General features: G+C 35.9%; 1 protein-coding gene across 9 annotated transcripts in view; it reads right to left on the bottom strand.

Annotated features, from left to right (window-relative positions):
• DMD (dystrophin) overlaps positions 1 to 17,461 on the bottom strand; it is a 2,228,404-nt gene extending 2,210,943 nt beyond the window's left edge. For 7 of the 9 annotated variants that reach the window (XM_061410469.1, XM_061410467.1, XM_061410468.1 and 4 more), the window contains exon 1: positions 17,174 to 17,460. In XM_061410469.1, the coding sequence (XP_061266453.1) occupies positions 17,174 to 17,204 (31 nt within the window). In that variant the 5' untranslated portion in view covers positions 17,205 to 17,460. Of the gene's footprint in view, positions 1 to 17,173 lie in introns of all 9 variants that reach the window. The other 2 variants (XM_061410475.1, XM_061410472.1) reach the window with 2 other exon arrangements.
• Positions 17,462 to 21,345: the final 3,884 nt, after the last annotated feature.

Here is a 21,345-nt window from a genome sequence, read left to right as displayed (position 1 = left end):
AGAATGTACAATGCCAGGCGTGAACGCAAATGGGGGATTTGTTCCTAGTTCAGAAGAAACAATGAAAAGCAAAAACTGATGGGGATGGGTTTGTGTAACTTAAAACAAAATCTGATTGATAAGTATTAGTCACGTGTATACACACAGGGAATTACAACACTGCTGTGTGTTACAATGGGATGTGACAAGGTAGAGAAATTTTATCTACTCTGGGAGTTTTGACTTCTATTCAGAGGGAGTGGCTGATAAAGAAAACTGATATTATCTAGGTGAAAGAGAGAGAGAAAAGAAAGAATAGTAAGTACAAAAGCCCTGTGGCAGAAAGGAAGCAAGGCCTATTCAAATAACAGAAAGAAAACCAGAAAGGTGGTAAGGTGGGGGAAGCATTACAGATGAAACCAGTATCTAGGTCTTGTTTTATTTTCTTTTGCTTTCCTTATGGTCAACAGAAGCTACAATTAAGTGGGTGCTGATGAAGCAGATGGTGATATTATCATACTTAGCTGACTGGATGAATTTTAGAGAATAGAGTGAATGGGGAAGAGGTGAAGCAAAGAAACCAGAAAGGAAAGTGCTTCTGTATTATGAATGAGGGGGAGAAGCTTGATTATACAATCAGAACCCTAGTATGGGAGAGAAAATAAAGAGAAGTGGATCAAAAGTGTTCAGGAGATAAAACCCACAGTGATTGGCAGTGGTTTAGAAATAAGAGGGTGAGAGAGATAAAAGGTTCAAGGATGAAATAGGTTTCTGGCTTGTGAAACTGGATGGTTAGGTAGTACCATTCACTGATAAAGGAAATAGCGCGAAAAGCTCAGGTTCTGTGGCGTGGATGGGAAGTTCCACTTGGAGTGGAGATGGTTTTGTCACATATAAATGGAGATGCCGACCAGGCAATTGAAATTACAGTTCTGGAATTCATTGCAGAAATCTGAGCTAGAGGTATAATGTAGCCAGTTATCTGCAAATAAGTGTTAATAAAACCACATGCATGCACGTGGGTACAATGAGTGTGGAAGGGATTATAGAATCAGAAGACAACCCTGCTAGGACTGACCTCTGAAGAATTAGTATTTAAAGGCTGAGTTGAGATATTGGTCTTCAGACAAAGGAAAAACACTGAAAACAGGCTCATTTATATGCAGTTTTTCTGAAACTCTGATTACTCATTGAATGCTAAAGGTAGCACCACATTGGTTGACCTTGGACTTTGGTCTTTATATTAATAAGAAATACGGTGAATATAATTTGCATGCTATAGTTCCTGGGGAGGGGGCTCAAGGTTTCTCTCTAGTTCATTCCGTTCCCAGGATGGTTTTTGGTTGTGCCAGTCAAGAGTCTGGGGCTGCCATAGCCCTGGGTGTGTTTTCCACAAGAGAAGTCAAGAGGTTAAAGGTTCTTATTTCATATGGTTAAGTAATAAGATAGTCTGGGACATTTTTCTTCATGGGGGGAAGTATTTCACCTTCTCCACTTAAACCACTTGGGAAACAAAATGGGACAAAAGTGAGGAGAGTCATGGGAAAGGCCTCAGATCTCCTTCAACATGTCAATGATTTTCAAAATGTACTCCATAGAATTCTGGCCAGCCCCAAATCATTTCAATGGAGTCTGTAAAATCAAAACTATTTTCATTTTAACACCAAGATATATTTTTTTATCTTTTCCAATGTGTTGACATTTGCACAGGTGATGCAAAAATAGAAGGTAAAATTCTGGTGTGTGTGCATGCTCAGTCACTCAGTTGTGTTTGACTCTTTGCGACCCCATGAACTGTAGCCCACCAGGCTCCTCTGTCCATGCAATTTTCCAGGCAAGAATACTGGAGTGGGTTGCCATTTCCTTTTGAAAGGAATCTTCCTGACCCAGGGATTGAACCCAGACCTCCTGCATTGGCAGGTGAATTCTTTAACACTGAGCCACAAGGAAGCCCCAAATTCTGGTGCTTTAGCACAAATCAAAACAGTGACACAGATATGGAGTCTCTACAACATATACTCTAGGAAAAAGAAGACAGTTTTAATTAAGAATGTCCTTTATGAAGCAGTAAAAATTACTGATTTTATTAAAAATTTACTTTTGAATATGTACCTTTTAAATACTCTGTGTGGTAAAATGGCAAATATACATAAAGCACTTCTTCTAAATACTGAGTTTGATGATTGTGTTGAGAAAAGATACTTGTACAAAGCTTTGCATCATGAACTGACTGCTGTATTTCATGGGACGTCATTTGTACTTGAACGACTGATTGATAGACAAACTCTGATTACCCAGAGTTGGGTATTTACAGGCATTTTCTTGAAAATGAGTCACCTTGGTCACTTCAAGGAAAAGGACTGAGTGGATTTTGGCCAATGACAAGCCAATAATATTTTTTCAAATGCTCAAAAATATTAGACATTAGGAAATTGGAATTTTGGAAATGTTGCTTTCAACTTGTTAGCTGGACAGTTTTCAAACTTAAAGGTATTTCTCATGAGATAAGCAGTGATTTTTTGATACTATAATATTCATATGTCACCGTTTGAAAGATGTGCATACAATAGTGACCACTTCATGACATTACAAAATCATACATGAGTAAAAGGTCCATGTGAAATGTAAGAGAGATCCATGGGTTTTAAATTGTATCAATGAACAGAAAGTTTATTAACAAACTTTCAAGATCCTACTTTGCTTTAAGAAACTACAACATGTTGAGTTTTTATGTAGTATCAGTAATATTAATAATTATCTGTAAAGATCATTAAAATATTCCTTCTGTTTCCAATTAACATCTGTCTGAGGTAAGAGGTGAGTTTTTTTTCATATGATTTAACTAAAACAACATATTGCAACAGATTGAATGCAGAAGTAAATATGGGAATTCAGCTGTTTCTAAAGAGATATTAAAGAGATTTCTAAGTGTGAAACGATGTTGTCCTTGTTTAGAAACTATAGCCGTATTTAATAAAACTGCATTATATATTAAAAAAAAAAAATAAAGGCTGAGTAGAGAGAATGAGCCCATCAAGCAGACTGAACAGAACATCCAAAGAAATGGGAACAAGCCTAGGAGAGTGCAATGCACAGATCTCAGGGAAGACATTTTTTAAGAAGGGATAAACGCTCAATACTGACCACTGCTTCAAGTTCAAGAAAGAAGTGGAAAATTTTTTCTGAATTGGTTTTAGTGACATGGCATTCTTTACTTCACTTGAACTAAGTCAGGTGAAGTTTGAATAGAAAAAAAAAATGAAAGCACAACATTTTTAGGGAAAAAAATCTCAATATCTAGTTCAACTAATGGATATAAAAAGTAGAAATATAATACCTTATTTTATTTTTATATTTGTATCATACTATCAGGATAGTATGATAATTCCATTTATAATGATGTTTTCTTAAAAATTATCAAAAACAAATAGTGTTTCACATTAAAATGAAATGACTGATAGCTTCTTAAGGAATGAAATAACAAACTAATTGGGAAGTGAAATATGGATATAACAAATCATTTTCCCATTTTTTCCCCAACTGTGTTGTAGTTTTCTTTATATTTTCCAAATGGAAGAGATTATTTCAGTTTTGTTTTAATAATAGCAATTATATTTATTATTTATACATACTGACTTTATATATATCAGCAAAGCCACATTATTCCTGTTCACAGTTTGTTGCTGTTCAGTCACTAAGTCGTGGCCAACTCTCTGCAACCTCATGGACACATGGCTTCTCTGTCCTCCACTAAATCTTATTTCTGTGGGCCCAGTCCTTGTTTTTTTATTCATCTAGCATAGTAGCCTCTGTACAAGTGAAATAAAATCAGGAAGACATCTAGTGAGATCCTTCTGAGGAACCTGCTGTAGATGATTACAACAGATCAAGCCAAGTTCACACAGTCAAAAGGCTGAGAAAGGAATAAAACACGAAAACAAGTCATCTATTATGGATTATCATCATAGATAGCCCCTGAGAAGGTCTAGAGGATAGATATGAGGTTTTTTAGGACATCTCAGTTTTGTTTCTTTTTTTTTAAATCACAAATAAGGCTTTTAATTATTTAGCTTCTTACTTATAGTACTCACATAACAGAAACTGAAAAATCCATGTTGTTATTTAGTCGCTAAGTCATGTCCAACTCTTTGCAACCCCATGGACTGTAGCCCACCAGGCTCCTCTGTCCATGGGATTTCCCAGGCAAGAATACTGGAGTGGGGCACCATTTCCTTCTCCAATTTTTTTCTTTTAGCCAATTGATTTTTTTTTTTTTTTAAATTTGGGCCACATCCCAAGGCATGTAGTTTCCTGACCAGGGATCACACCTTCACCCCCTGCATTAGAACGCAAAGTCTTAACCACTGGACCACCAAGGAAGTCCCAGGACATCTCAGTTTTTAATCTAAGAAACTACAATAGGCCAGGTTCTGTAGTTTTTAAGTGAACATAAATTGTATGAGTTTTTAAAATTTTTTTAAAATTTTAATTTATTTATTTTAATTGGAGGCTAATTACTTTACAATATTGTATTGGTTTTGCCATATATCAACATGAATCTGCCACAGGTGTACACGTGTTCCCCATCCTGAACCCCCCTAACACCTCCCTCCCCGTACCATCCCTCTGGGTCATCCCAGTGCACCAGCCCCAAGCAACCTGTATCCTGCATCGAACCTGGACTGGTGATTCATTTCTTGTATGATATTATACATGTTTCAATGCTATTCTCCCAAACCATCCCACCCTCTCCCTCTCCCACAGAGTCCAAAAGACTGTTCTATACACCTGTGTCTCTTTTGCTGTCTCGCATAGAGGGTTATCGTTACCATCTTTCTAAATTCCATATATATGTGTTATTATACTGTATTGGTGTTTTTCTTTCTGGCTTACTTCACTCTGTGTAATAGGCTCCAGTTTCATCCACCTCATTAGAACTGATTCAAATGTATTCTTTTTAATGGCTGACTAATACTCCATTGTGTATATGTACCACAGCTTTCTTATCCATTCATCTGCTGATGGACATCTTTTAAAGGAACATTCTTAATAAAACATATTTAGTTTTTATTAGAAGATACCTGATTCTTTCCATTTTCTGATTTGTTCTATCTCCTCTAGAGCTCTGGCAGACACTCTCCATCAAAATCTGAGAGGTTTTGGCAGCTGACTGATTAAGAACCTGAATCCTTGGGTTATTCTGCTACCATTCAAATCCCGACTCCAGTACGTACAAACTGAGCTACTGTATGCAAATTCCTTAAGCTTCCTGTACCTTAGTATCTATATGTTAAATACAAATGTCTGTATCTCCTCTCTGCCAGAACTGTAATGAGCATTAGCTGAGATGCATATAACATACCCAGAGAAATGCTTGGTATGGAAGTTATATATTATTTTTGAAGACTAGGTGGACCACAAATACTGTTATGCACCTACAAGGGACTGCCAATAATTGTGTGTGTGCTTAGTTGCTCAACTGTGTCTTTGGGACCCCATGGACGGTAGCCCTCCAGGCTTATCTGTCCATGGGGATTCTCCAGGCAATAATAATGGAGTGGGTAACCATGCTCTCCTCCAGGGGATCTTCCCAACCCATGGATGGAACCCAGGTCTCTCACACTGAAGGAGGATTCTTTACCATCTGAGCCACCAGGGTAGCCCAACTGTTTAGGTAGGATATATCAATGCCTCATTAATTCTATCTATGAATCATTGTTCCTTCTGCTTATTCTCTAATTCACATCTCCATATGCCCAAACTCTAAGGCCTACTTATAAATGTGGATTCATCAATGAAACTTTCATAATCACATAATCTATAAGTAATCATTTATGGCTGATTTGTACCATGGTTTATAACTCTCTTGACATATTACAGTAGTGGTATTTATGAGTATATGTGTGAGTGTGTGTATAAGTGCATGCCTATTTTTCTCTGACTTTGAGCTGTAATTTCATAAAAGGGAGAAAGAACATTGCAGGTGTTTTACTATGTATATTTATAAGCAAGTAAAATAAAGTAAAGCAAGTGGAGTTGCTCAATATCATATCATTCTACCTAGTCTTACTTCCCCCCAAGCTAACTGGTAAGTACATTACACTCATCCATGACCAGCTTTCAATTACTCAAGTACCGTCTAGCTCTTCAGTACAATTCCAGTCTTATTTAAACTGAATTGTCAATGTTTTCTAGGTATTTTTACCATTTTTCCAGATTTAAGGATAATCAATTTTACTAATGGTTCTCAAGAAATCTTAGACACTTTTCCAATAAACATCTATATTAACTAAAATAACATTAAGGTGCAAACCTACCTTGTCATATCTATCCAATTCTGTATTCTCTAAAGGATGATTTTTCATGTTGCTTAACAACTCTGACTGAGCAATTGAAATTCAGACTATGATAAATGTTTTACACTGAAGGCTCATTTCATTATACAGTAGTCAGTTGAAATGGGGTTTCCGAAGAAGGTATTTTTAGGAAGCACAGAGTACATGAAAAAGCTGAAGACATTATACAATTTAAATATTTATTGAAGCTTTTCTACTAAGGCAACATTTTGGTGATATCTCATAGAAATACCAATACGGGAAAGGAAATTAGGGGTAACTAGATGGTAGAGTCTGTGGAAACCAAGACACCTGGCGCTGTGAGTGAGTTTCACATTTACAAAGTCATTAAATTGGAGAAGGAAAGGCACATTCGTCCTTACAGACATATTATTTCCTTTAGGATTTCAACATTCATTCTAGATACCTCTTAGATTATTTTCTGAAGTGTTTTTGTCTCCCTTTCTGAATTCCTGACTTCCTTCTCTTTACCCTCTATATGACCTTTGTAGCTGGTCTCATCTATGCTCATTGCTGCAGCTGCTGCTGCTAAGTCACTTCAGTCATGTCCAACTCTGTGCGACCCCATAGACGGAAGCCCACCAGGCTCTGCCATCCCTGGGATTCTATAGGCAAGAACACTGGAGTGGGTTGCCATTTTCTTCTCCGATGCATGAAAGTGAAAAGTGAAAGTGAAGTTGCTCAGTCATGTCTGACTCTTAGCCACCCCATGGACTGCAGCCCACCAGGCTCCTCCTCCCATGGGATTTTCCAGGCAAGAGTACTGGAGTGGGGTGCCATTGCCTTCTCCAATCTATGCTCATTAAGGACATTAAATCAAATTCCTAATGATTATACAGCAGAGGTGATGAATAGATTCAAGGGATTAGGTTTGGTAGACAGAGGGCCTGAAGAACTATAGACAGAGGTTAGTAACACGGTATAGGAGGTGGTGACCAAAACCATCCCAAAGATAAAGAAATGCAAGAAGGTAAAATGGTTGTCTAAGGAGACCTTACAAATAGCTGAGAAAAGAAGAGAAGCAAAAGACAAAGGAGAAAGGGAAAGATATACCCAGCTGAATGCAGAGTTTAGAGAATAGCAAGGAGAGATAAGAAAGCCTTCCTAAGTGAACAATGCAAAGAAATAGAGGAAAACAGTAGAACGAGAAAGACTAGACAACTCTTCAGGAAATTGGAGATACCAAGGGAATGTTTCATGCAAGGATGGGCACAATAAAGGACAGAAAACGGCAAGGACCAAATAGAAGCACAAGATGTTAAGAAGAGGTGGCAATAATACACCAAAGACCTATACAAAAAAGTCCTTAAAAACCTGGATAGCCATGTTGCTGTTCACTCACCTAGAGCCAGACATTCTGGAGTGTGAAGTTAAATGGGCCTTAGAAAGCTTTACTATGAACAAAGTTAGTGGAGGTGATGGAATTCCAGCTGAGCTATTTCAAATCCTAATAGATGATGCTGTTAAAGTGCTGTACTCAGTACGTCAGCAAATTTGGAAAACTCAGCAGCGCTCACATGACTAGAAAGATCAGCTTTCATTCTAATCCCAAAGCAGAGCAATTCCAAAGAATGTTCAAACTACCACACAAATGTGCTCATTTCACATGCTAGCAAAGTAATGCTCAAAATCCTTTGAGCTAGGCTTCAGCAGTTTGTGAATCGAGAACTTCCAGATGTACAAACTGGATTTGGAAAAGGCAGAGGAACCAGAGATCAAATTGTCAAGATACAGTGGATCACAGATAAAGCAAGGGAGGTCCAGAAAAACATCTACTTCTGCTTCATTGACTATGCTAAAGCCTTTGACTGTGTGGATAACAACAAACTGTAGAAAATTCTTAAAGAGATGGGAATACCAAACCACCTTACCTGCCTCCTAAGAAATCTCTGTGCAGGTCAAGTAGTAACAGTTAGAACCAGACGTTAGAACAGTTAGAACAGACTGGTTCCAAATTGGGAAAGGAGTACGCCAAGGCTGTATTTTGTCACCCAGCCTATTTAACTTATATGCAGAGTATATCATGGGAAATGCCAGGCTGGATGAAACACAAGCTGGAACCAAGATTGCCAGGAAAAATATCAACAACCTCAGATATGCAGATAATACCACTCTAATGGCAGAAAATAAAGAGGAATTAAAGAGCCTCTTGATGAGGGTAAAAGAGGAGAACGAAAAAGCTGGCTTAAAACTCAACATTCAAAAAACGAAGATCGTGGCATCTGGTCCCATCACTTCATCGCAAATAGATGGGGAAAAAGTGGAAACTGTCAGATTTTATTTTTCTGGGCACCAAAATCACTGCGGACAGTGAGTACAGCCATAACATTAAAAGATACTTGCTCCTTGGAAGGAAAGCTATGACAAATCTAGACAACATATTAAAAAGCAGAGACATCACTTTGCTGGCAAAGGTCCATATAGTCAAAATTATAGTTTTTCCAGTAGTCATGTACGGATATGAGAGGTGGAACATAAAGAAGGTTGAATACCAAAGAATTGATACTTTTGAACTATGATTCTGGAGAAGTCTCTTGGGAGTCCCTTGGACAGTAAAGAGATCAAGCCAATCAATCTAAAAGGAAATCAACCCTGAATATTTATTGGAAGGACTAATGCTGAAGCTGAAGCTCCAATACTTTGGCCACCGATGTGAAGAGTCAACTCATTGGAAAAGACCTGGATGCTGGGAAAGATTATGGGCAGGAAGAGAAGGGACGACAGAGGATGTGATCATTGGATGGCATCACTGACTCAAAGGACATGAGTTTGAGCAAATTCTGGGAGATAGTGAAAGACACGGAAGCCTGGCGTGCTGCAGTCCATGGGGTTGCAAAGAGTTAGACACAACTTTGTAACTGAACAACAAGAGACATTAAGTCCCCAATAAAGAAGTAGGTTTCACATCCCCGGGTTCCCAGCACCCATGCTCTCCATTAAAAACTTATTCTACATCCCCAATTCTTCCCATTATTCTAGCTCCCTTCAAGTCTTCTCCTTCTAAATGGTACCAATTCTACATGCCATAGAAAACACCACATCCAACTCAATACTAATTCCTATTGACTCCATCTCCTAGGTAAATCTTAAATCAATCCACTGTTTTCAACTCCAATGTTACCATTCTAGTTAACATCATCTTCTTTTGTCCCTGGAGAAACTACCAGATTTAGAGCTTCAGACTGATAGCTCCTCATCTACTCTTAACACCTTCTAATCTCTTTTTCACAAAACAGAATACTGTTCTTAAAAAAAAAAAAAGCAAAAATAACACAAACATAGTCATTTCACCTCCTTAACAGAAACCCTTAAAAGCTAATCATTGATTTTACTATACAAAAAAAAAAAAAAAATCATTGCCATGAGCTCTCAGGCACTGAATGATTGGATCCCAGGCCACTGTATCAACTGCATGCTTATTTAAACTGCCCCACTTATGAAAGTCTAGGAAAGCTTATCGTCGTTTAGTTCTTTCGTCATAGCATGTTACACCTTCACATCTGTTGATCCCTCTGAATGTAACATTTCCCTCTTTTTCCCTCGGACAACTATGAGCCAATTCCATTCTGCATTGCCATACTTTGAATGCTGATTTCTTAGGAATCCTTTCCCCAATTTCTAACACAAGTCTAGGTCTTACTAGTATACATTTTTCTAACAAGGTGTGCATTATTTTGTAGTCCTTACAATGCAATTTAAATTGCAGTCCCCAAATGCAATGTAAATAGTGCATGAACATTATATATATATATATATATATATATATATATATATATGCTGCTAAGTCGCTTCACTCGTGTCCGACTCTGTGCGACCCCATAGACGGCAACCCACCAGGCTGCCCCGCCCCTGGGATTCTCCAGGCAAGAACACTGGAGTGGGTTGTCATTTCCTTCTCCAATGCATGAAAGTGAAAAGTGAAAGTGAAGCCACTCAGTTGTGTCCGACCCTTCGCGACTCCATGGATTGCAGCCTGCCAGGCTCCTCCATCCATGGGATTTTCCAGGCAAGAGTACTGGAATGGGGTGCCATTGCCTTCTCCGATATATATATATATGTGTGTGTGTGTATATATATATATATATATATATATATATAATTTCCTCTGCTAAATTCTAATCCCAGTTAGTGCACTTATTTAGAACATTATCTCCAGAACATGGCACAGTATCTGGCACAAGTAGGTGCTCAACATATCCTAGTTACATGACCAAATGCATGAATAACAAATGGTTCCTTCTTCAAACACTGGTCACCGAAACCCACACAACACAAACTTTAAGGAGCCACTTCCTCTGATAGTTTTATTTCTGGATTTATTTAGAGAGCCACTCTATTTCTAGACATTTAAAGGAAAACACTGCAAAGTCCATAGGCTTGAGTGAAGTAAACTCAGTGATAACACTTGGTGCTCTCTGACATAGCCCATTAGAGACGGGGTATGTACACCTAATCCAGAGGAATTCTCTAGCTCTTCAGCAGCTGTTCACATGGCTCCTGACCTGCCCTTCAGGCTCTACTAAATCAGGATTCCCCAGCTGTCTGAGCTTCCAGTAAGCTCTTTCAGTTAACCACCTACATGCCAGCACTGCTTGTATCTGGTTACATTCTTTAGAGTCCAGTTTTCCCTTTTCCTTCCTAGTTATTTTCCAATATATGAGAGCCACTGAGGTTCACCACTTTCATACATAATTTTATCTGTCCCTCAACTATTTTGGAAACATTTTGCCTGCTTAGTCAGCAATCTATTTCTAATATTGCCTTCATGAGCATCTATATATAAAGGAATTACTCAGCTTGCCTTTGATGAAAATACTTGCGCAGTTCTGACTCTGATTTTTTTTTTTCCTTTCTTATGTCTTTAGTTTGACCTCACACAGTTTCCAAGGCTAATATCTGCACTTGTAAGAGTGTGCTGACTCCTGTGCCCTTTAAGTCAGCACTTAGCCCGGGCTAAGGTACTATTGCTGCTGTAATCTGATAAAGGAGCAGACAAGTTGTGTGCAAATAAAGATGGGTGCCAAGAATGAGCAAAAAGCCACCGATGTTTATGCCCTTTTATAGTCCTGAATCCATGACAGTCTTCGCGAAAAGCAGAGTGGGAGGAGGGACAGCAATTTAAAACAAAACAAAGCAAAAGCCAAGAAGAGGGTGAAAACATTGAAAGGTTAACTCCTTTATTTGCCCATAATTGGGCATAATGAGACATGATAATGCTAATTGTGCTCAATGAATCCTGGCCTTTTTAAAACATCAATTATTTCATAAGATTAGAGATAAAGAACAGCTAAAAGTTGAAGATAAACTGGCAAAAACCTGTATATTATTTTGGCATATATAAATCCCTCATTGCTGTAATGCCTGTGAATGGGTTGAATTTATTAAATATATTTATTAAATATTTATTAAGTGTAAACTAAGAGTGTAACAATGTAAGCATTTTTTAAAGTTTCTTTAAAATTCTGTTAACTGTTTAAAACTCATTCAGCTACCTACATTCTGACTTTATCACATGGATAAGCATTGGCTTCCATACTATGCACTTTAATATTCCTTCTGTTCATTAAAGCAACCCAGTTTTCTCTTAAAAATAAATAATAAAATAAAAATAGAGGCAACATTCTTCCTCAGATTCTAAATATGTTAAAGTAGCCTTAGATACATTTCAGCTTTAAAAATTAATATATAGGAAACCATTTTTCTAACATTTAAAATTTATGGAAAACCAGTGGCTTAAAATTATATGGAATCAAAATACTGAATTACCAGTTCTGGAAGATTCATTTATCCATACCCAAAACAACAAAAGCATCAACATTTTACCAGCATAGCATCAAAATGACAGTTCCTTTCCAGTTAGAGGATAATTGTTAATTCTCCCCACCTTTCTTTGGTGAAGAATGGGGTGAATAATGACAAACCAAAAGTAAGGCACTGAAGCAGAAGGGAAAAGATAATAAGGAGACTGGGGAGAAACTGATTTCCAAAGTCAATCCAGATTGCTGAGAACACTTGTTTTCTCTGGGCTGAATATCATTAGACTATGCAAAGTCACCTCTCGGGACTGTAGGGCCCTAGAAAATTGCTCTGTGTCTTGTTTCGCCTATCAAAATTCTGAGGTCTTGTGAATGAATATCAGAACATAAGGACTGAGCACAGAGCTGGATGAAAATTTTTTCTTAAAATGGTAGCCTGAATGGAAGACTCCAGCTCTGGGAGCGAGGGCATTGACCTCAGCTTTTGTTAATGGGCATGTGGGGGATTCCGTGTGGTCACAAGACTGGGACTCTTCTAAGCATGAATGAGCAGGGCCATTCCCTTTCTTCACCCTCATTTGCCTGCTGCTTGTCAGAATTGTGGCTGAGACATTTAAGATTCTCCTAAACCACTGGAGCCATGGCTTTTGGTTTTGTGGCCATATTCAGGGCAGAGTAGTAATCTTGAATGGGGAAAGAAAACGGGCATGTCCCTTGGAGTTAAAGCATTTCAGAATTTCTGGAGGAGCCATCTGGTTTAAAAAGGCACTAGCAAAACTCTAATATGCTGTAATATTGAATACATGGGAAAATAAGCTTTTAATACCCTAATTTTTGGAAAAAAGCAAACCAAATCATCTCAGCTACTACTCTTCAAACTATCATTTGCATAGGGGTGACTCACAAAAAGCAGGGTTACTCTCCCTTTCAAGAGAGGCTATCAGAATCTCTGAAAGACATTTTCACTTACAATATTAATTAGAGGAAGCTTTATATTTTACAAATATAAAGATGTTAGGACAATTCTGCATGTGACAGAAGTAGACAAACCCCTTCCAAGTTGGCAAAATAATAAACTATACTTTAGCACTGCCTGGGCTTCCCAGGTGGCTCAGTGGTAAAGAATCCACTTGTCAATGCAGGAGATGCAATGCGGGTTCAATCCCTGGATTGGGAAGATCCCCTGGAGAAGGAAAGTCAACCCACTCTAGTATTCTTGCCTGGAAAATTTTGTGGACAGAGGAGCCTGGTGTGCTACAATCCAGGGGGTCTCAAAGTAGTCAATCAAGATTCAGCAACTGATCACACATACACACACACACAGAGCACGGCCAACCTATTTTTCATATCTGTATTAAAATTAAACTTCAGAACTCCAAATACAGTATGAGTATTCCTCTGTCAATATTGTACAGCATGAAATTCCAAGGACTTTTAATGAATGGATGTTTTTAAATGAGGGAAAAGATGAAAACCACCAAGTGTTTATTTTTTTGCTTGTTTGAGTTTTGAAGATCGGTCTGCTCCATGGACCATACTGCCAAAGAAAAAAGTTTCATGAAATTATGCTATGGTATTTGGCTGCATTTAATTAAAAAAAAAAGTCTTCTCATATCCCATACCACAGCCTATATCTTTCCCAACAAAATGTTCCTATATGAACCAACTGCCTTGATAACAACACAAATCTCATAGGACTATGGCAGGACTTTGTGAGAAAGAAAACTGTGGCCTCCCTCTGAATCCAATCACACCCTGAATGCTGTATAAAAATAAACCAAGGTCATCATTATTCCTTCTCACTGTGATTTGGCTTGCCTTCAAACTACATACTCTGTATATCTGAAATAACTGCACCGCCTCCATTAACTGAGTTTGACATCACTTTAATCAATGTATCTTTTCAGAATGAAAGGCAGAAATGTCAAATTCCTACGATTATAAACTCCTTTAACTCTAATCTGCATTAAGTAAAAGCCTGTCTTTGAGAAATAATACATACTTTAAAGAAATATAACTAGCATCAATTTTCTTTTAAAAGGGAAGGGGTAAAAGAGATTGAACCGCAACAAATCTCTTCATACAGAGATGATTTCCCATGAAATGTTCAAAGCTTAAGTCTGCAAGTGCTTCACTTATATTGGCTCCTCCCAAGTCCTACCTGATTTTGTATTCATAATTTTGTATTAGTTTTCCAAAAAGAGTCCCCTTCCTTCAATTGTTCAAGCTCAGGCCCCATAAAACCTACGCCTGCTTCTTCCTTTATGCTTTGTGATGTTTTGTCATTACTCTTGTCAGTATCTATTCAAATGAGGTCTATTTAAATAGAAAATAAAACATATAAACAGAAAATTTGGAATATATATATATATAACTCAATCACTTTGCTGTATAACTGAACTTAACAGAGCATTGTAAATTAACAATACTTAAAAAAAAACGAGTTTAAAGAAAGAAAATGATCTTTATAGAAAAATTAATTTCCAATTAATTTTCAAGGTCTCTCTTTGGTAACTCAGTACTCTGTGATTTAAATGTGCATGTGTGTTTATATAAAGATACAGAGTCACACCAAAATATCAAGTTTCTTGCATTTGCAGTGCAAGAAAGAATGGTTTAATAAAAAATATGATAAATCATTTTTAATAAGTTAGGGAAATATTACAGCAGAAAGTGGAAGGGTAAGGAAAGTTTGGGAAATCACTTTGTTTTATTTTTGTGATAAAACCATGATGAAAGATAATAAAATAGAATTAAAAAATCTTGGCTTTTCCAGAGAACAAAGATTTTAATCTCTTTTATTAAACCACCCAAGTGGTTAAGAACTTTACAATTTGTTTCACATGTAGCAAATGACTTGGCCTACAGATTTTAAATGTGTACTTTAGGACTAAAGAGGAAGCTGTATTAATATCTCTGTCCAAATTATGAATTTATATTTCAGTACTGTCTAGCTGGAGTAGTATCAACCAATACCTCTCTTCCTTAAATAACAAATTTGCACAGAACATTTTTTGGTCTTTAAGTTTAGAGTAACAATTATAATGATATTTTCTACTGTATTTTCCATACTGCTATGCCACATAAGAGACACAGAGGGCTTCTTATTAAGAAGTATATTATCTATTTAGATCAGCAATCTCTTTTTCATAGTTAAGATGCCCTTAAAACACTCTGCAAATGAAATTCTAAAAGATGATATTATTAGACTTTAAGAAAATTTGCATCATTTAAAAAATTCTAAAGAAATATATAATTTGCAATCAATTATTTGAATGACTCTTTGCAAAACAATATTTAAGTAATTCTAAAAGTAAGCAAGACTTATGTTAATACAGTGCTATTCTCTATTAATTGGTAACTATTTTGGTTAAAACCCAACCAAGTGTACTCAAGTTTTTCAAACCAATGCAATTTAAAAAACTGGATTCAAATGTCAATACATTCAAAGAGTAGTATGTTGTCAGTTAATAAAAGTTAATGTATAATGTAACTTTGTGAATATATTCATTTTCTCTTAAGAAATTCATTGCCATTTAGCCTAAGTATTACCTGATCACATACTATAATAAAGTCCTACAGGGCTTGTCCAAAAAGGTTAGCTTTCTTCAAATTCTGATTAAGAATTTAAAAAGTCATTCGAATATCTATGACAAAGCAGATGGCTTATCTTGTTCCATGTCAAAATTAAAATTCTGCTGCTCTCCCTAAATTGCTATATATACTGGTTTATGGTTTTAATTTTATAGCTATATCAATTGATCAAGTGATGAATATGTGTGTATTAAAAAGAACAAACATATGCTTTGTATTTTTGTAATATCTGTAAATTGAATGGCTTTTCAATCAGAAATCAATTTATATCCGTCAAAGAAATTTATAAAGGAAATTATATAAAAATGTTTTACTACAAAATCCAGTATCATCTTTTGTAAATCAATACATGCACACTGTTGATTTCTTTCCACAATTTTTTCTCAGAGGTGAAACTTCTCTTGTGACTCTTTTCCCAGAAGTTTTGAATAGTTACTTATTTAGAGAGATTTCACTTCTTTCATCCTTAATTATAGACCCTCATATCTATTTCAGGGAATGACTACAATCCACAAGTCAAAGGCAGGTAAGAAAAGAGATAATCTTCATCCACCTCTTTGGGACACATTGTACTCCTCATATATTATTTGTATATATTATTTTTACTGTTGTGACATGGTCAGTTTTTACATGTTTTATTAATCATTTTTACTTTCTTAAACAAAAAAGTTGGAGTTTATATAAAAAAGTCAAACTAAAATGTTTTACTGAAAAGTTAGGTCATCATAGACATGAAACAACACTGTGACTTGAATGCAAATTATGATTAGAAGCCCCTCATGTTTTTCTGTTGTTTTCTTAATAAAAGTACCTGGTAATTTGATAGCAGAGATCATATCATCATTTGAAATAATTTTTAATGATATGCTACAGAAAAGAACATTCAAAATACTAAATGTAGTATGAGAAGGGAACTTTTAAATTAAATATTTATCAATACTTTTCTCAACCTCCATTTATCCATCACAAAGCATTCTATTCTTTATCTTACCCCCATAATAAGCCACATAAAACTTTTCTAACCTTGAGGCATCCACATGTCATTCCCATAGAGCAAGTAGTTCATTGAGAATATATGTCAGTTCAGTACTCCACATGTAACTATTACTGAATACAAAAATATCAAATAATCATGATAATAACTCATATACACAAACTATTTAACAGCAATTTAAATTGTTACAAATACTCCAAGCCAGTTATGCATATTCTATTACTGGAGTAGTTTCTTAAATAAGAAAGATGTGTTTTTTGCAAACGAAAAAGCTTAAATGCTAACTCATTTATATTGAAAAGTTTTCCCAGTGAGAAACATGTACACCTGCACATATATATGTGTGTAATATATATATACATATATATATATAACATTTATGCTTAATCACAATCCACTATAATAAGTTTAAATCAATCTGCCTAATCAGTGAGCTTGCCACAAACTAAAAGTTATGCCGCAGTAAAAAATATTTTTAGTTACTTTGTACTTACAACAGTCCTCTACTTCTTCCCACCAAAGCATTTGGAAAAAAGAAAAGTATATATCAAGGCAGCGATAAAAATCTTGGTAAATTTTCTCTCAACTTTATTGCTTCAGTAGGTTTAGGAATGATGAGAAACCAATCAACTTCAGCAGCCTTTAAAAAATAAGACTTCAGGTTTTTTTTTTTTTTTCTATTCGTATTCTCTGAAGCTAATTGCCTCCAAGATCTGAGTCCTGTAAGGGGAAAGTGAGTGATCCCAACACTGAGTGAGTCAACATAGTAACTGATGCCAGGATTCTGTAGAGGCCCCTGGATATTTTGAATTCCAGGACCTGCGCAGAAGCAAGTGACCCGCCTTTTCTCTCAAGTTGGTTTCCCATAATAGGACTGCCCATGGCCACTACATATAAGGTTGTGCTTCCAGCATGGCAAGTCCTGTGAATTCAAATAGTGTTCAACTGTGTTCTCATTAATATCTAAACCATAATAGCCCAGGGGATATAGTATTTGCTCTCAAAGCCTTCTTAACATAAAAACTCTTTGGTACACAACTGTAACAAGACTTTCTGAAATCTCTATGCACATTTCCAGAATATTAGAGCAGAAAATTCTGATCCAGATTAGCCTTTTAAATGCCTTTGCTTTTTTTTTCTTTTTTTTTAAACTTTCTCAATAGCACTAAAACTTTCACTCTACTGAACAAAAAGAAATGCCCAGAATAATCTATGCATTTGTTATATATCCACTGTCTACCAAACTTAATTTCTACCCTGGGGATCCAATCAAAAGTCATATATTGATGCCAACAGTCTGAATAAGAGAAGAAACAGCACAATGAAGCAGCTGAGCTCTGAAGGCAGAATGTGTATAGCTCTCATGGGAAAGGCTTCTGCTAAAATAAAGAATACTTTAAGAATGAAGTGAAGAAATCCCCCTAAAATTCTCAATTGTTGTTGTAACTGATGATACAAGTTTTTTTCCACTAACAAATTACTTTTTCTTCAATTTACTTGCTGAGATTTATTTAAAACATCCTCTTCGACACTGAGTTAATGATCAACTATGTAATGATTCTCAGAAGTTTTCTGTATTAAATGAACACAACTGTAACACACCATTCAACATGTTTCTAAACTATTTTTTGCTAAGAGAAGGCTTCTTTATCTCCTTTCTTATTTTTAATTTTAATGCAATAGGTGAGCCCAATATTTATAGGAAATACTGGTAACACATTTGAGAAAGATATTTCTTCTGCAATTACAATAATCTCTGCTAAAATTATTTGTTTGAGTGTTTTTATAGTACCATTTGTTAAAGTGACAGACTCATTTTTCTATGTCAAGCATTCAATTGCTTGGCACAGAAATAAATTGTAGATAAAAATAGGAAAAAAACCCTGACATATGGGAGTCAGACTATGTTTACTTTAATAGTGAGTTATACATTTTACATTTTGGAATATCATAATATTACCAATCTCCTCAATAAAATCTGTATGAAATAAAACACAAGCCCTGATTTTAATTTGTGGGTAACTGTACTTAAATTACTATCATCCAAAGTAGATTTAAAATTTTCTCTATAGGTCACCTCATCTCTTTAGTGTGGTTGTCTAAATATGTATATAATAAACAATTTTATGAAATATGCTAAGAGAAATGTTTTAGGAGTTACATGGATCCACATCTGCATGTTACATTTCCTGTCCTATGCAATGGCATGCAATACTGCTCAGAGTATAAGTTCCTTTACACCTTGTATCATGAGTTCCCTGTAGATATAAACCCACATTTCAGCCAAGGTACGTGTACAGTTTATCAGGGATTTGTAAAGTGCAGTCCATGAAGCAGCAGCATCAACATCAGGTAGGAACCTTTTAGAAATGCAAGTACACACGAAACCTGAAAAATGAAAAAAAAAAAAAAAAACTCTGGGAGTAGGACACAGTCGGAGAAGGCAATGGAACCCCACTCCAGTACTCCTGCCTGGAAAATCCCATGGTCGGAGGAGCCTGGAAGGCTGCAGTCCATGGGGTCACTAAGAGTCGGGCACGACTGAGTGACTTCACTTTCACTTTTCACTTTCATGCATTGGAGAAGGAAATGGCAACCCACTCCAGTGTTCTTCCCTGGAGAATCCCAGCGACAGGGGAGCCTGGTGAGCTGCCATCTATGGGGTCACACAGAGTCGGACACGACTGAAGTGACAGCAGCAGCAGCAGGACACAGTACTCTGTGTTTGACAGGTGAGCTAATTCACAGCCAGTTTTGAAAAACCCTGAAATGTATGTTTCCAAAACAGCTCTGGCTCCAAATATACCCAAAACTTGTCTTGGATAATATCTAAAGCACTATCCAAAGCACCAAACACTAATAGAGCTGAATGCCCTTAGATACATCTTGTCTTTCAGCCTTAGTCAATAATCAGGATTTGTTGGGCACCTGTAATAAATTTGACATTAACGTAGAATACTCACACTTCTCTTAAGGTGTTATAATCTAGGTGATAAGATACACTTAATAAAACTGGAAAAAATGAAAGGTACATAAAATAAAATTTGGCCTAAATACAGTGAACTCTAGTTCAGACCTTGTCATTACTTTCCAGTGGTCACTTACATCTCTCATTTAGTCCCTACAATAACTACACTGGACAGCTTTTAGGAGCATCATTACAAAAATGACTGCTCAAGGAATTTGCTCGTTCCCATTGTTAATAACTGGCAGAGCAGAATTTTTCAAAAACTTATTTTAACTTTTTATTTTGAAATAATGATAGATTCACATAAAGTTTCAAAGAAAGTATAGAGAGGTTCCATAAACTCTTCACTCATTTTCCCCCAAGAATTGTATTTAAGATAACTATAACACATATCAAAACCAGGAAATTGACATTGATACACTTTATATATTTCTGTCACTTTATTATCTGTGGTGATTTGTATAACCACACCTCAATCACAATACAGAGGCATTCTATCAGCACACAAATCTTCTTCCTTCCTTTACAGTCACACCAAACACCATCTCCAGTAGGCTGGTACCTACTGATTTGTTCTCCATCAATATAATTTTGTCATTTCAAGAATGTTAGATAAAAACAATCATTCAGTATGTGACCATCTGAGATTAGCGTTTTTCACTTAGCATAGTGTCCTAAGGATCCATTCAAGTTGTTATCTGCATCAAAAACCTGTTTACTTTTATTACTGTGTACTATTCCATTTCATGGATATATTAGAGTCTGTTCAGACATTCATTCACTGTAGACCATTTTGGTTATTTCCAGTTTTTGGTTACTACAAAAAAACCTGCCAAACAATCAACTATATATATTTTTCATTTATCTGGATTAGTGCCCAGGAGTAAAGTTGCTGAGTCATACGGTATGTATATATTTAGTTTTTAAAAAGAAACTACAAAAATGTTCTCTTGAGGGTTTGTATCATTTTATATATATCTGCCAGCAATGTGAGTGATCCAGTTTCTTCACATTTTTCTTGGTATTGTCATATATACATATATATGTGTGTGTGTGTATATATATACATTTTTGTCTTAAGCAAGTAGAGATATATCCTGGCAGTCTTAATTTTAATTGTCTGAATGGTTACTAACACTGAACCTTTTTTTTTTTCTTGTTCTTATTTTCCATCTGAATATACTTTTCAGTGAAATGTCTGTCCATATCTTTTGCTTATTTTCCAACTGGATACTTTCGTTGTAACTGCTGAATTTTCAGTAATCTTCATATACTCTACACATGAGTCCTTTGTTAGATATGTGTTTTACAAATATATTCTCCGAGTATGTAGCTCATCTTTTAATTTTTTAATAGAGTAATTCCAAAGCAAAAGTTTTAAATTAAAAAACATTTTTCAATTTATTGAATTTTTTCTTGCATGGTTCTTTTGGTATCTTGCTCAAGAATTCTTCATCAAGTTTTAACTCATCAAGATTTTCTCTTAATTTTTCTTTTTGTAATATAACTCTATACTTACATTTAAATGGATTTTATTTTTTAAATTTTATTTATAGATTGATTTTTAGCCACTCTGCATCACTTACAGGATTTTAGTTCCCCAGTAAGGGACTGAAACTGGGCTCACAGGCAGTGGAAGTTCAGAGTCCTAACCACTACACTGCCAAGGAAATTCCCTTAGAATTTACATTGTATACA

Source organism: Bos javanicus, chromosome X (assembly GCF_032452875.1).
Source record: "Bos javanicus breed banteng chromosome X, ARS-OSU_banteng_1.0, whole genome shotgun sequence".
Lineage (NCBI taxonomy): Eukaryota > Metazoa > Chordata > Mammalia > Artiodactyla > Bovidae > Bos > Bos javanicus.
Note: the sequence above shows the minus strand (reverse complement) of the source record. Positions and strands in the feature narration are given on the sequence as shown.